Raw genomic sequence first — 13,316 nt, 5'->3', positions numbered from 1 at the left:
TTTAGGAGCAGCCAAGACCTGGAATACCGTTCGCTACCATATGATGACTGAGGTTTAATTCTTAGATCCAAATCTTGTAGACCTATTGACACAGACATGCTTGTACTCTCCCCAAGTACAAAAGGGATAATGGCTCTCTGAGCCACATACTGCATAGAGTTTTAAAGATTTACAATTACAGAAATATAGTTCCACCCCTAGGGTTCTAGAGACTATGTAAACCCAAAACAGAATTACAGCTGTGTAACTGGCAACTTCTTTAGATCTATATTCCTCTGTTTTTGGGTGCAGAGTAAATCAAAGAGGCACAAATACCTGCCAAAAGTGGCTAGAAGGCAAGAGACAGGGAATGGGGGAAGAAGAATGCCTAAGACTCCAGGGAGAGAAGGCACAGCCATGGAGACAAACACAGGCTCATGTCTACACTGCAATTAGATACCCACAGCTGGCCCAGGACAGCTAACTTGGGTTTGCAGGGCTCAAGTTAACAGGTTATTTAATTGCAAAGTGGGAGGGTCCTGGAGCTTGGGCTAGGGTTGCCAAATTTCTAATTGCACAAAACCAAACACCCTTGCCCTGCCCAGAAGCCCCACCCCTTCTGAGGCCCCACCCCCAGATTACATCATCCCTCCTCCCTCCATCATTCACTCTCCCCCACCTTCACTCACTTTCACCGGGCTGGGGCAGCAGTGCAGGAGGGGGTGAGGACTCTGGGGTGGGCCAGAAATGAGGGGTTCAAGGTGCAGAAGGGGGCTCCGGGCTAGGGCAGGGGGTTGGGGTGCAGGAGGACCTGAGGATTCCAGCTTGGGGTGTGGCTCTGGGGCAGGGCCAAGGGTTTTGGTGCATGGGAGAGGGCTCAGGGTTGGCGTGGGGAAAGGGGTGCAAGGTCTAGGAGGAAATTAAGGTGTGTGTGGGAGGTTTGGGGTGCGGACTCCAATCAAGCGGTGCTTACCTTAGTCAGCTCCCAGAAGCGGATGGCACGTCCGTCTCTTAAACAAAGGGGCCGGGGAGCTCTGCTCACTGCCCACGTCTGCAGGCGCCATCCTCGCAGCTCCCACTGGCCACCGTTCCCAGCCCATGGGAGCTGCGGAGCCGGCACTCGGGCAGCAAGCAGAGCCCCCGTGGCCACCCTGAGCCTAGGAGCCACACATGCCAGCCGCTTCTGGGAGCCATGTGGAGCCAGGGCAGGCAGGAAGCCTGCCTTAGCCCTGGTGCACCTCCAGCTGGACTTATTCAAGTGTGTCAGAGGAGACAGGCTGAGGCCGGAGCAGGTGGGCTTGACTGCATGGCACCAAACAGAAGATGGAAACCATGCAAGTTGGACAGAGGGACCAGCCATCCATATAGATGCCCTTACTCACTATAGTGTTCCCTGAGTAATAGGGCATACGTCACTCTCCAGACTGTAGGATGCGTCAAAGAGGATGTAAATGAAGATTCAGATCCCTGAAATGGGAAAAAGATTTAGCTAGTCCTGCATATAAAGTATTCCAGTAGAACCTCAGAGTTATGAACACCAGCGTGACAACCTGACCAGTCAACCACGCACCTCATTTGGAACCAGAAATATGGAATCAGGCAGCAGCAGAGACGGGGAGGGGAGGAGCAAATACAGTACAGTACTGTATTAAATGTAAACTACTAAAAAAATAAATAAAACAGGATTTGACAAGGTAAGGAAACTTTCGGTGCTTGTTTCATTTAAATTAAGATGGTTAAAAGCAGCATTTTTCTTCTGCATAGTAAAGTTTCAAAGCTGTATTAAATCAATGTTAAGCTGTAAACTTTTGAAATAACCACCATAACATTTTTTCAGAGTTACAAACATTTCAGAATTATGAACAACCTCCATTCCCAAAGTGTTCATAACTCTGAGGTTCTACTGCAGTTGCTAGCTCATCCTCTCCCTCACTGGAAGATCAGACAAATTAATAGGTTCCCCTCCCCTTCATTTAAATATTCTAAATTACTGTTCTGAAACCTGGTACCGAGTACTCTAAGGTCACAACCAATAGCTTAAAGTGGCTAAGAATTCCTACAGCTGCCTTTCTGATCCAATTTCCATAGAAAATGAAAACAGAGGGAGAAAAAAAAGTTTCTCTAAACCCTTGTTCGCTCCCCAGTTGGATGCTCATTTCCATGGATATGGAAGCAGGAAACAGCTGAAATTATTAAGAGTCCTGACTCTGTTATTCTACTTTTGTTATTTTGTTATTCTACTTTTGCATCCACAGGAGTTGGAACAGAAAGGCAGCTAATAACCTGTAAAAAAAAAAAAAAGGAACTCCACCTGGTCATCTACATCAAGCGGCAGTCTAAAAGTAAAATAAATAAATAAAAATTGTCTTCAGAATTCGGATACCTGCACTCCCAGAATTTTTAGTACTTTTATTTAGAAAAAGCTGCTGGTGAACTTTCCCTACCTCCCCCCTCTGCTGGGCCTTGAACAGAGGTATTTTTTTAAAAAGTTTGGAATGGATAATTGGTTCGTAAGTCCATAACTGTGCTTATAACCAAGATATCTGCACAGCCAGCACCTTCTCCTGATAGATTCCTTCAAGCATGACACATTAGACAGTTTTATTTTTGTTGCTCTCATAAATGTGCTGTCTCGCAAACACAACAGTAAATATAAAGGGTAATGGCAACTACTGAATGTACTATTAAATCCAAACCAACGTGGCACAAAGAAGTGATTCTTGGGTTTTGAAACGACTGAATAGAATTCAAAACTCAAAATAACCCAGAACTTTATGATGAGACTAGTAAAGATTGATAAGGAAAACTCTTAATAGCTTCTTTGTGATACAATCTGTGTATTTGAGAGTTACATTTTGTAATCGGTGTTACAAATCAAGTATTTTTTTCTGGAGCATATCCTGGAAAATGTAAGGAAATCTACAACAATTACCTTGCCTTATACAGAAAATAAGCTGCTAGCATAGGGCTGATTTAAAACATATTGGATAGCAGCAGGGTGACCAGATGTCCCGACTGTATAGGGACAGTCACAGTATTTGGAACTTTATCTTATACAGGTGCCTATTACCCCCCACCCCCGTCCCAATTTTTCACACTTGCTGTCTGGTCTCTCTACAAAGCAGTGAAGCTGCAGTCGTATAGACTTCAATGCAGGCTGTACAAACCCATCCAGAACTCCGGGTAATTACTCAGTTCACTAGCCCATGCTGCCACAGCTTCACTGCTCCAGTACCTCAAGATAGCTAGATAAAGCTAATCTGAGTATGTCTACACAAGAATCACTATTGGAGTGTAGGCATTTCCCCCCCGCCCGCCCAAAAAAAAAAAAAGAAAGAGTAGTGCTCCACGGAACTAGGCAAGTGCAAACACAGAATAAAAGGACTGTTGGGTATTACATCCACCCCTGAATATCCCTGCCAGTTTTTATGGTTTAAGAGTTTAGGTTCCTTTCCTTTTCCCTGTTTCTTCAAACAACTGAAAAAAGCTGACTGACTAAACAAAAGGAAAAAAGAGAAACTAATTGTACCCAGAGTGCCAAATTTCTCTACTTGCAATAGTAGTAAATGTTTTCCAGAAATAATTTTAGATTTTCAAGTTGATGCTGCCCATCTTCTAAAAAGCATACACATTGGTTTTCCAGTAGCATTGAGTGTACAGTCAACAAAGCCCTATTAAAGAATTGCATGTTCACTAATTAATCTAGTGTCATTAAATGGATGAAATGGATGTCACAGATAGAATGTTGGCTCCGTGTCAGGGCTGGCTTCCACTCTCACACAAGATTTTCACCTCTTTGATTTTTAATGAAAACCAACTACTAGTGTTAGAGGATGAAATTCTTTCCATTGACTTAATTGGTCTTTGGATCAGACCCTATCTACTCAATGAAGTGTTTGTTTCAAGCAAGCATAGGACAGGTCTCAATTACCAAACTAACAAACAAAACAAACAGTTTATTTGGTATGTTATGTCATTATAATGCATGAACCAGCTGCTCCTTAAACAACTGTGAGGAAATTCTTGTAAATTGTCAACAGAACAGCTTTTCAGTGGATAGTCTGAAATTGACATAAGCGGCACAAGTGAGCAAGTTTATTCAGCTCCTGCCATTTTGACTGTTTACAGTATCAGTAACAAATTTCTTGTCCTTAGGCGATTTCTTTATAAGGCCACCTGTTTAAACAAGGTCAAACAGAACAGTGAGAATCTTACCAAAGACCTTCTTCCAATTCCCTACAGCTAATTTATCAATGAAGTCACAGACTGGTATTTGCATTAATGACCCATCCTGAGGTCGGTATTTACTTGAGAAAAGAGGAACTGGAGCTTTAGCAGAGCTGAGGACACACAAAGCTGCCTCCCTACAGTCATTACAGTTCCCATTTTCAAAAAAGCTCAGCACCCACAATATAGGCCAGATTTTCGGAATTGTTCCACTCCCAATTAAGCACCAAATGAATGGTAAAATTCTGAGCTCTTTTGAAAAATCTGGCCAGAAGTTTCACACTGGGAGCGGCTAGGCTGTTAACAGTTTTAAACATCTGGCCCCAATTGTAGGTGCTAAGCACCTGAAATTCTGGCCCTGAGGTCTTTAGAAAGTCTGGCTTTAACTATTTACACAGTTACACAAGCTGCAAGAAGTTCATCTTCACAACCATACAGGACAGAAGTGTTTCTTTCTGAAGAGCTCCTTTATTCTACACAAATGGATGGCTCTCAACCCCAACTTGCCAGGGAAATCTAACATTACTTGCCGGGGGGCAAATGGTGTTTCAAGTCCTTATATAGCATCATTGAGAAACTGCTCCCATTCTACTCCTGGCAAGTGTTTGCTCCAGGACTCTTGTAATGGAAGTCAGCACAGAAAAGCAGGAGGATACCTAGCCCACCTCTAAGACTTTGTATCTTACCCACCCTTACGCTAGTGACTGAGATTCTTTTTAGTAAGTCCATGTGCCTGATTCTGATCTCACTTACACTATTATAAATGAGGATTAACTCTATTAAAGTTACTGTTCGCTGATGTAAAACAGGTGTAAGGTCAGAATCCAGATCAGTAACTAAATAACACCTTGTTATAATAAGAAGAGTTCTAAATTAACACACACTATGGAACAAAGACTCGTTAGTTTTTGCATTTCATGGAATGGTCCTGCTGGAACTGCTTTCATTAGTGGAATTTGATTTTTCCTACTCGTGGGCACAAGTTGGCTTCCACTGAACTCCATGGAAGCAGGACAGGCCTACGGAATCTGATCCTATACCATCTGGAAGTCAATAGAAACATTCCTATTGACTTCAATGCTGAACTTAGCCCATAATGAAAAACTAAGTTTGTCTAGCACTTTTCTCTTGTTCAATCTTACATCTCAGATTTTAAGGCTAATGGTACTTTTTCTGCTTTAATCCTCACATTAATTACAAATATAGGAACTCATGCCAGATTTTAAATACAACAGTGATGTCGAAAGAATGAAATTAGCACTGCTATCAAACAAAAATATTACACTTTACATTCTTTAACTCTCATCTCCCAATAAGATCCTTCAGGTCATTAAATCATGATCTTTCAAACCCCATGTCACACTTGCGAGAAAAATCCACACTGTAAGTCCTCCAAGTTGCTTCTACAGCAAAAAAAATTCAAGTTGTGTTAAAGATATGCTAGTGGATCAAAAAAGAAATACATTGATTTTGTTCATAGTTCCCATATAAAATTCCAGTTTAAGGTTCCTAATCAAACCAGAGTTGTATTTTGTTGCTTTAAACTATTTCGGAAATCAGCCTTAAATTACTCTGTGCTTCATCACAAAGATTATCATAATTTACAATAAAATTATACAGCAATACATTGTGCACCTTTCATTTTGGTTTCCATAGAAAAGGATGAAATGGCCAAATATTTTCCGTATAAGGTTTTTGAACATTTGTCAGCATGTAAGACGTTCTACAGCCACAATATTGAATTAAAACCAACAAAACAATATAAAGGAACGTATATACACATTATAACAACGATATTGAAGTGTAAAGAAGTCAGGATGTTTTGAGAAGAGCCAAATGCAAGATATTGTTGTGTGTCTGAAACAGTGTATTGTCAAGTAACTACTGAAAATTGTGGGTGTAGTTATTTATTGGTGGAAAGTGACCTATTTTGGAATTATGCTTTTTAGATGCTTCACTTCTGTCCGATCAATATGGGCCAGATTATGATACCCATACTCACCTTGAGTAGTATCTTATTCCATGAATAGTCAGACTACTCATCTACTCATTGAATAGGGTGCTCCTGAATGTGAGCAAGGCTATCAGAATCTGTTCTTTAATGATTAAATATACCCCCTCCAATGAAACCATAATCTAACTATTATCTAAATATTTCCTACACAGTTACAATACACTCCCATTAGAGAAATGTCACCAAACAAGGTATTTTTATGCTGCAGAAAAGTAAAGTCACTGTTTAAAGTGAAAAGGGAATTATTCCTCTCTCATCATTCAGTCTATGACCCTCTCAAACATAATTCTGAGGAGCACTTTATTTTTGCATTTTAAAATAAAATATTTTAAATAAAAACCTACAGATGCCCTTACAATGCCCATACCTATTCTTCATGCAAAGTAACCAATTCAAGCACTGGGCAAAGTAAACTTTAAAACAGTAACAGTTCCATAAGAACTAGAGGATATTTATATTGATTAACATATTTTAATAGCACAATTCACTGCATAAATTGAATGGTCCCTCAATGCCAACAGTCCAGTAATTTTTTTTGTTTTTAAATGAGTAATTAAATTGGCAGAGAAGAAATCAAAACACTTAAGACATGATCTAGTCATGATATTTCCAAATATTTTAATTAGTGCAAATAAATACTTCATATGAGACACATGCAGCCAATTTAGACCCTAATCCTGCAAACTACTTGCACAGAGCCCCATTGACTTAAAATGAGTAGCAAGCCGGCCAAGGTACCTGTGCATTGCAGCTTGCAGGATCATGGCCTCAGTGATAAACAGGCCGATTCTGCCACCTTTACTCACATGGAGTAGAAACTTGCTCAGTGAGTAGTTCCACTGAAGTCTGCTTTGGTATTAGTGTGTTTGGGTCAGATTTTCGCCACACTTGCAAGTTGCACAATGAAATCAATGGAACTAGTTGCACACTAAGTTGTTTCTCAACGTGAAGAAGGGTGGCAAAATCTTGTCTTAGTCTATAAATCTAAGATGATTTGAAATTTCCAGCACTAACTAGCATACATCAAAGCACTTACTACGCACGTTAACACACTCCACCCTCATTATGTCACGTATCCTGAATGCTATAAAAGGCTTGCAAAATGTGTCAAAATTATTTTGCCAGGGAAGCCTTTCAAAGTTAATCCAACAATATTTAAAGTTAAAAAGTAACTAGAAATGTGACACAAAGGCAACTTTTCTGAGCAGCACTCCAAGAGCAACCATGTTTATTTATTTATGGTTATCTTCAGACACACACACACTTCCCTGCTGCACACCCCCCCAGTAGTCAGTTATCATTCTGCATGTTTTAATCTAATTCAGGGCCAGATCTTGCCAACACATCCGCAAATAATCATTTCACATGGGAGCAGCCCACACTGACTTCAGTGGCTTTACTCACAAAAATAGGGATTTTTCACATAAGTAATTTTTGCTGGGCAATCCAGTGGTTTAGGGCAGCAGCCTGACACTCAGGAGACCCAAATACAATTCCCTGCTATGCCAGATTTCCAGTGTGATCTTGGACAAGTCAACTGTGGATCAGGATCCAAAAGACTACGAGGTACCTAGGTGCCTAAACACCAGATTTAGCAACTTAAATCTGTTTTAGACTCCACTGCAATCCATAAAATTCCTGCTGAAGCCTACAGGTGTCCTAACTCACTTGGGTGGGTTACATTAGATGACAAGATGTAGATATTTACTAAGTTTGACACAACAAGAAATGTCTTGACATCAAACTGTGGCTTCATCATGCACAGAGTGGACTGAGTTAGATACTGATTTCAACTTCGCTCAGTATTATGTACCCAATTGGGACAATAATGGTCCTTATGTACTTTTTTTTTATGGCTGAAAAAAATAGCTGAGTTTTCGGGGGGGGACGAGGGGAGGAGATGGAGGGAGAAGAGTTTTTGTTTTAACTAGAATTGACCCCCCAGTGTAGTTCTTGTAACTTTAGCTGCAATAAACTGCACAATTCTGGTCTGTTAACTATCTTTTTTTTTTTCACTCTTCATGAACATTTGTAATTCTGTATTAATGAGACATTGGCCTTTTTGATCAAGACGATGTTTGAAAATAATAGAGGAAGATAGTATCTGGCAGCCACTTTTCCTCACTCCTGTTACAAATGATTTCCAATGTAAGTAATATTGATGTTTTGAAAATTGTGTGTTACACACTGAAAATTACATACTGTTCCACAAAATACCAGCAACCTAGAAATTGAGCTCAAGACTGATATAACACAAAAGTGAGACGTGTCAAGTTCTATTTCTCACTGAGCAGCAAAACATACTTAATAGAAGGCAATAAAATGTGCACTCAATAACTCAGGAAAATCACTGCCGGTTAGAACTGGAGTCTGCAGCTAACAAACAAACTTGCTATATGTCTGGGATCAAGAAACTCAAGGAGCAGCTTCCAAGTCAGCAGTCTGTTATACTTCAGTACAGATTTTCTTAATCTTCATGTTAGCCAGAATACACTTTAAAAAAAGTGGCAGCCTCCATAATACAAATAACTGTTTTCTATTAGTATTGTTCAAAATTAATAGTTCAATCCTACTTCACAGAGCTATCACCAGGATTAGTTAATGTAACGCCCCTACCAAATTAGTTAAGTATTCTGTTAGATCATAAGGAGTACTTGTGGCACCTTAGAGACTAACCAATTTATTTGAGCAAAAGCTTTCGTGAGCTACAGCTCACTTCATTGGATGCATTCAGTGGATTGCATCATCAGGGATCTACAACCTATCCTGAAGGACGACCCATCACTCTCACAAATCTTGGGAGACAGGCCAGTCCTTGCCTACAGACAGCCCCCCAACCTGAAGCAAATACTCACCAGCAACTACACACCACACAACACAACCACTAACCCAGGAACCTATCCTTGCAACAAAGCCCGTTGCCAATTTTGTCCACATATCTATTCAGGGGACACCATCATAGGGCCTAATCACATCAGCCACACTATCAGAGGCTCGTTCACCTGCACATCTACCAATGTGATATATGCCATCATGTGCCAGCAATGCCCCTCTGCCATGTACATTGGTCAAACTGGACAGTCTCTACGTAAAAGAATAAACAGACACAAATCAGATGTCAAGAATTATAACATTCATAAACCAGTCGGAGAACACTTCAATATCTCTGGTCACTCGCTTACAGACCTAAAAGTCGCAATATTACAACAAAAAGACTTCAAAAACAGACTCCAACGAGAGACTGCTGAATTGGAACTAACTTGCAAACTGGATACAATTAACTTAGGCTTGAATAGAGACTGGGAGTGGATGGGTCATTACACAAAGTAAAACTATTTCCCCATATTTATTCCCCCCCCCCCCCCCGTTCCTCAGACGTTCCTGTTAACTGATGGAATGACCCACCTTGATGACCACTACAAAGGGTTTTCTCCCCTTGCCCCGCTCTCCTGCTGGTAATAGCTCATCTTAAGTGATCACTCTCCTTACAGTGTGTATGATAACACTCATTTTTTCATGTTCTGTGTGTATATAAATCTCATCCCTGTATTTTCCACTGAATGCATCCAATTCAGTGAGCTGTAGCTCACAAAAGCTTATGCTCAAATAAATTGGTTAGTCTCTAAGGTGCCACTAGTCCTCCTTTTCTTTTTGCAAATACAGACTAACACGGCTGCTACTCTGAAACCTGTTAGATCATAGTACAACACTAACTATCCGTTAAAACTTGAGATCCTACCTCTAACACCCACCCTGAAACACTTATTTATCTCAGTTAATAAAATAGACACATATTACAGTTTGAAAAGGTGCTTTTATAGGAAGTGTACTTGGAATGGAATGAAATGCAAGCAGTTTGCTGTAAATTGACACACACTGCTGACTAATATAAAAACAGCAGTGTCAGTGCGTGTGCACACACACACACACACACACACAGAGCCTCTGACAGACTGCAATAAACTGTGCACAGAGCAGCTTTGTAGGAAATCACTAACAGGACTAAAGCCAGAATCGCAAGCTAACAAGGCCAGCACTGTCCATATAAGGAAGCTACAGATGAGCAGGTTCACACGTCTACAGTCTGGTATAGGTCAACACAAGATTTTGTTACATTAGTTATTACTCAAGCTCCCAACAACCTTACCCGATACAGTCTCATCAAACGGGGTGAGATTTACAAGACTCACTCCCTAAAAACTTTTCTTCTGCATACTGAGAGAATTAAACCAGGCACTAAAATAACCTTATTATCGCTTTGAACTTGTCAAGACTACCTATTTTTATCACCATGTGAAATCCATCTAGCAGGATAGGATACCTTTCCCATGCAAGATCCAGTGAGAGGTTCAAAATTACAGCAAACCTGTAACAAGTGACTCCCTGGAAGCACAGGCAGTATTTTGACAGACGCTTCCGACCCCTTTTTCAACCGGTTTTGGGCATAAATTCTTTTTGCTATTGTTTTACTCACAAAGGATTCGCAAAAAGAAAAGGAGTACTTGTGGTGCCTTAGAGACTAACTCCTTTTCTTTTGGCGGATACAGACTAACATGGCTGCTACTCTGAAACACTAAGGATTGAATTTCTTGCTGCCGTCTAGCTTCTTGGAACATTACAACATTCAAGCGGCAGAACGTGAACAAGCTTTGGAGCGAAAGGGAGGGAGCTCAGCCTTCCAATGTGTTCAGCTAGGAGAAAACTCTTATGAAGAAACTAAGTAGCGTAGCTTCACTGGATGTAAGTTACTAAGTTGGGTCATCAGTGAGTGGCACCATCTGCTCTTCCAGGAGCTAAGAAGTATGTGGCCCATCAACACCTTGTCAGGAATCTCAGGCTATTCATGGGGGAGAGGAAGGAGAACTGGTGGTTTGAGCACTGGCCTGCTAAACCCAGGGTTCTGAGTTCAATCCCTGAGGGGGCCATTTAGGGATCTGGGGCAAAAATTGGGGATTGGTCCTGCTTTGAGCAGAGGGTTGGACTAGATGACCTCCTGAGGTCTCTTCCAACTCTGATATTCTATGATTCTATGACTGATTACTTAACAGGGAAAGGGGAAGAGAGGGGCAAATCTCTTCCCCCATGGGGGAAGATCCTGGCTTTGGACATTAGCTTTTCAGCCAGTGTATGTCTATATTTGTGTGGTTTGCCTTACTGTTTGCTAAATACATTATGACCCTCTATTTATCCACTTGCTATTCAAAAACTGGGAGATCTTTGAATAGTTCTCCCCAGCAGGATTTTCATGATCAGTAGATATTCATGCACCATGAAGAAAGAGCTACTCCTGCCTCCAAATAAAACTGTTTCAGAGATTTAAAAACATTTCCTTTTTTTTAAAAAAAAAAAAAAAGTTCCCTGTTTCAGTATAAAGCGGTCACCTAGGGCAAGTCACCCAAGAGCCTGGAGGAGGTTGATCTTTCAGACGGATCTTGCACTGGGGAGTAAGCAGAACACACGAGCAACCAATTCCGCTGAAACGCACAAGCCCAAAGCCAGAGCTGGCGATGCTCTTGGAGAGCATTTCAACAACGGGGCTTAGCAGCGCCAAGCCGAGAGAACCATCGGAGAGTTTTCAACGTCTCATCAAACCACAGCTACCTATAAATCATCGTCCTCCAGCCACCACCGGGGGAGGGGCAACTAACTTTCCAAGTTTCCTCCCAACTTCCAGTTCGCCTCTCGCTGCAACACCCCCAAGCGCCGAGAGTTCACCGCGAGTCGGAAGGGACCTGGCGAGCCTGCGGCAGCTCAGCCGGGCGGGCGGGCAATTTCCCCGTGTCTCTTGCAGCGGGGCCGGTCATGAATGAATGAGCCCTGAGCCCTCCCGGCGCGCACGAAGAGGGGCTGGAGCGGCCTCCCGCCCGCCTCACTCACCTGCGGGGATGGGGGGCAGCGCTGTGTCCGCTGCCCGGCTTGGCGGCGCTAGCGGGAGAACCAGAGCCAGCAGGAAGAGGAGGCTGGGGGGCTGCCTGCTGCCGTTCAGCGCCATCTTCGCCCCTCCAGTGGGACGCGCCGCCAGCAGCTCCCGTTTGCCCCGCCGCGGCCGGTCACGCCCCCCCCGCGCCACGGGAGGCGCCGGGCGCCGCGGAGAAGGAGGCGCTGCCAGGGAGGGGGCACCGAAGCCCCCCTCGCGAGCTCTCCGCCTCCAGCCGCTGCAGCAGTGGGCCGCCCGTCTCCTCCTCCGCTCAGGGCAATAGGCAAAGGGCCGCCCCAGGGCGGGCGGGGGCTTTATGAGCTTAGCGGCAGTGGGAGGATCCGGGCCGCCGGCAGACCCCCGGGGCGGAGATGGGAGCCGCGGCTGCTCCTCCTGCAGCATCCCCGCTATTGGCTGCGGGAGCGGCGCTGGCTCGGGGGCGGGAGGCGGCTGCGGCTCGGGCCGGCCCGTGCGCGGGGATCGGGCCGCGGCAGAGCCGGCTCCGGAGCCTGCGGGGCAGCAGAAGCGGCCCGGCCTCCAGCCAGCGGGTGGGAAGCCTCCGCACGTGCCCGTTCGCAAAGCGAGGCCGCTGCCCCTGCAGTGCCCCGCGGGGTCAGGCGGAGCCCAGGAGCTGAACAGGGCGATCATGGGGAAGGGGAGACACTAGGCCAAACCCTCCACGGGTGCAAGGGAGCCTAGCACCGTGGGTCTGGGTCGGAGGGGGAGGGGGTAATTATCCTGCTACGTTGCCTGCTGCTAAGTCTAGTGTCCTAGCTGTGGCTGCCGGGAGTGCAAGTTGCCGTGCCTAGCACTCTGCCAGGTTTCAGAGGAACAGCCGTGTTAGTCTGTATTCGCAAAAAGAAAAGGAGTACTTGTGGCACCTTAGAGACTAACCACTGATCTTCGCTATTTCAGAGGCCTCTTAAGTGTCATGTGAAGAAGCCGTGTATCTAATAATGTGTTGTCTTATCATCCAGCTCAACAGTGTGTGCTTCGGAGTAGGTGCCTGTAGGATGCCAATATTATATTTAATTAATGGCTTGCAGCTTTGGGTTTTATCTTGTTTCTGCAAAGCATTGCTGTCCATCTAGGGGATAGGCAGTGAGATATACACTGTGTTCAACTCCCTTTTATTGTATATTTCTTTGAAGAAGACAATGCTGATGCAATCATCCCTCT

General features: G+C 43.6%; 1 protein-coding gene across 2 annotated transcripts in view; it reads right to left on the bottom strand.

Moving 5' to 3' along the window:
- The window catches only part of PLOD2 (procollagen-lysine,2-oxoglutarate 5-dioxygenase 2), a 78,713-nt gene extending 65,913 nt beyond the window's left edge, over positions 1-12,800 (bottom strand). For both annotated transcript variants that reach the window (XM_048864197.2, XM_048864198.2), the window contains exon 1: positions 12,098-12,800. In XM_048864197.2, coding sequence (XP_048720154.2) covers positions 12,098-12,785 — 688 coding nt within the window. In that variant the 5' untranslated portion in view covers positions 12,786-12,800. The remainder of the gene's footprint in view (positions 1-12,097) is intronic.
- Positions 12,801-13,316: the final 516 nt, after the last annotated feature.

This window comes from Caretta caretta, chromosome 9 (assembly GCF_965140235.1).
Source record: "Caretta caretta isolate rCarCar2 chromosome 9, rCarCar1.hap1, whole genome shotgun sequence".
Lineage (NCBI taxonomy): Eukaryota > Metazoa > Chordata > Testudines > Cheloniidae > Caretta > Caretta caretta.
Note: the sequence above shows the minus strand (reverse complement) of the source record. Positions and strands in the feature narration are given on the sequence as shown.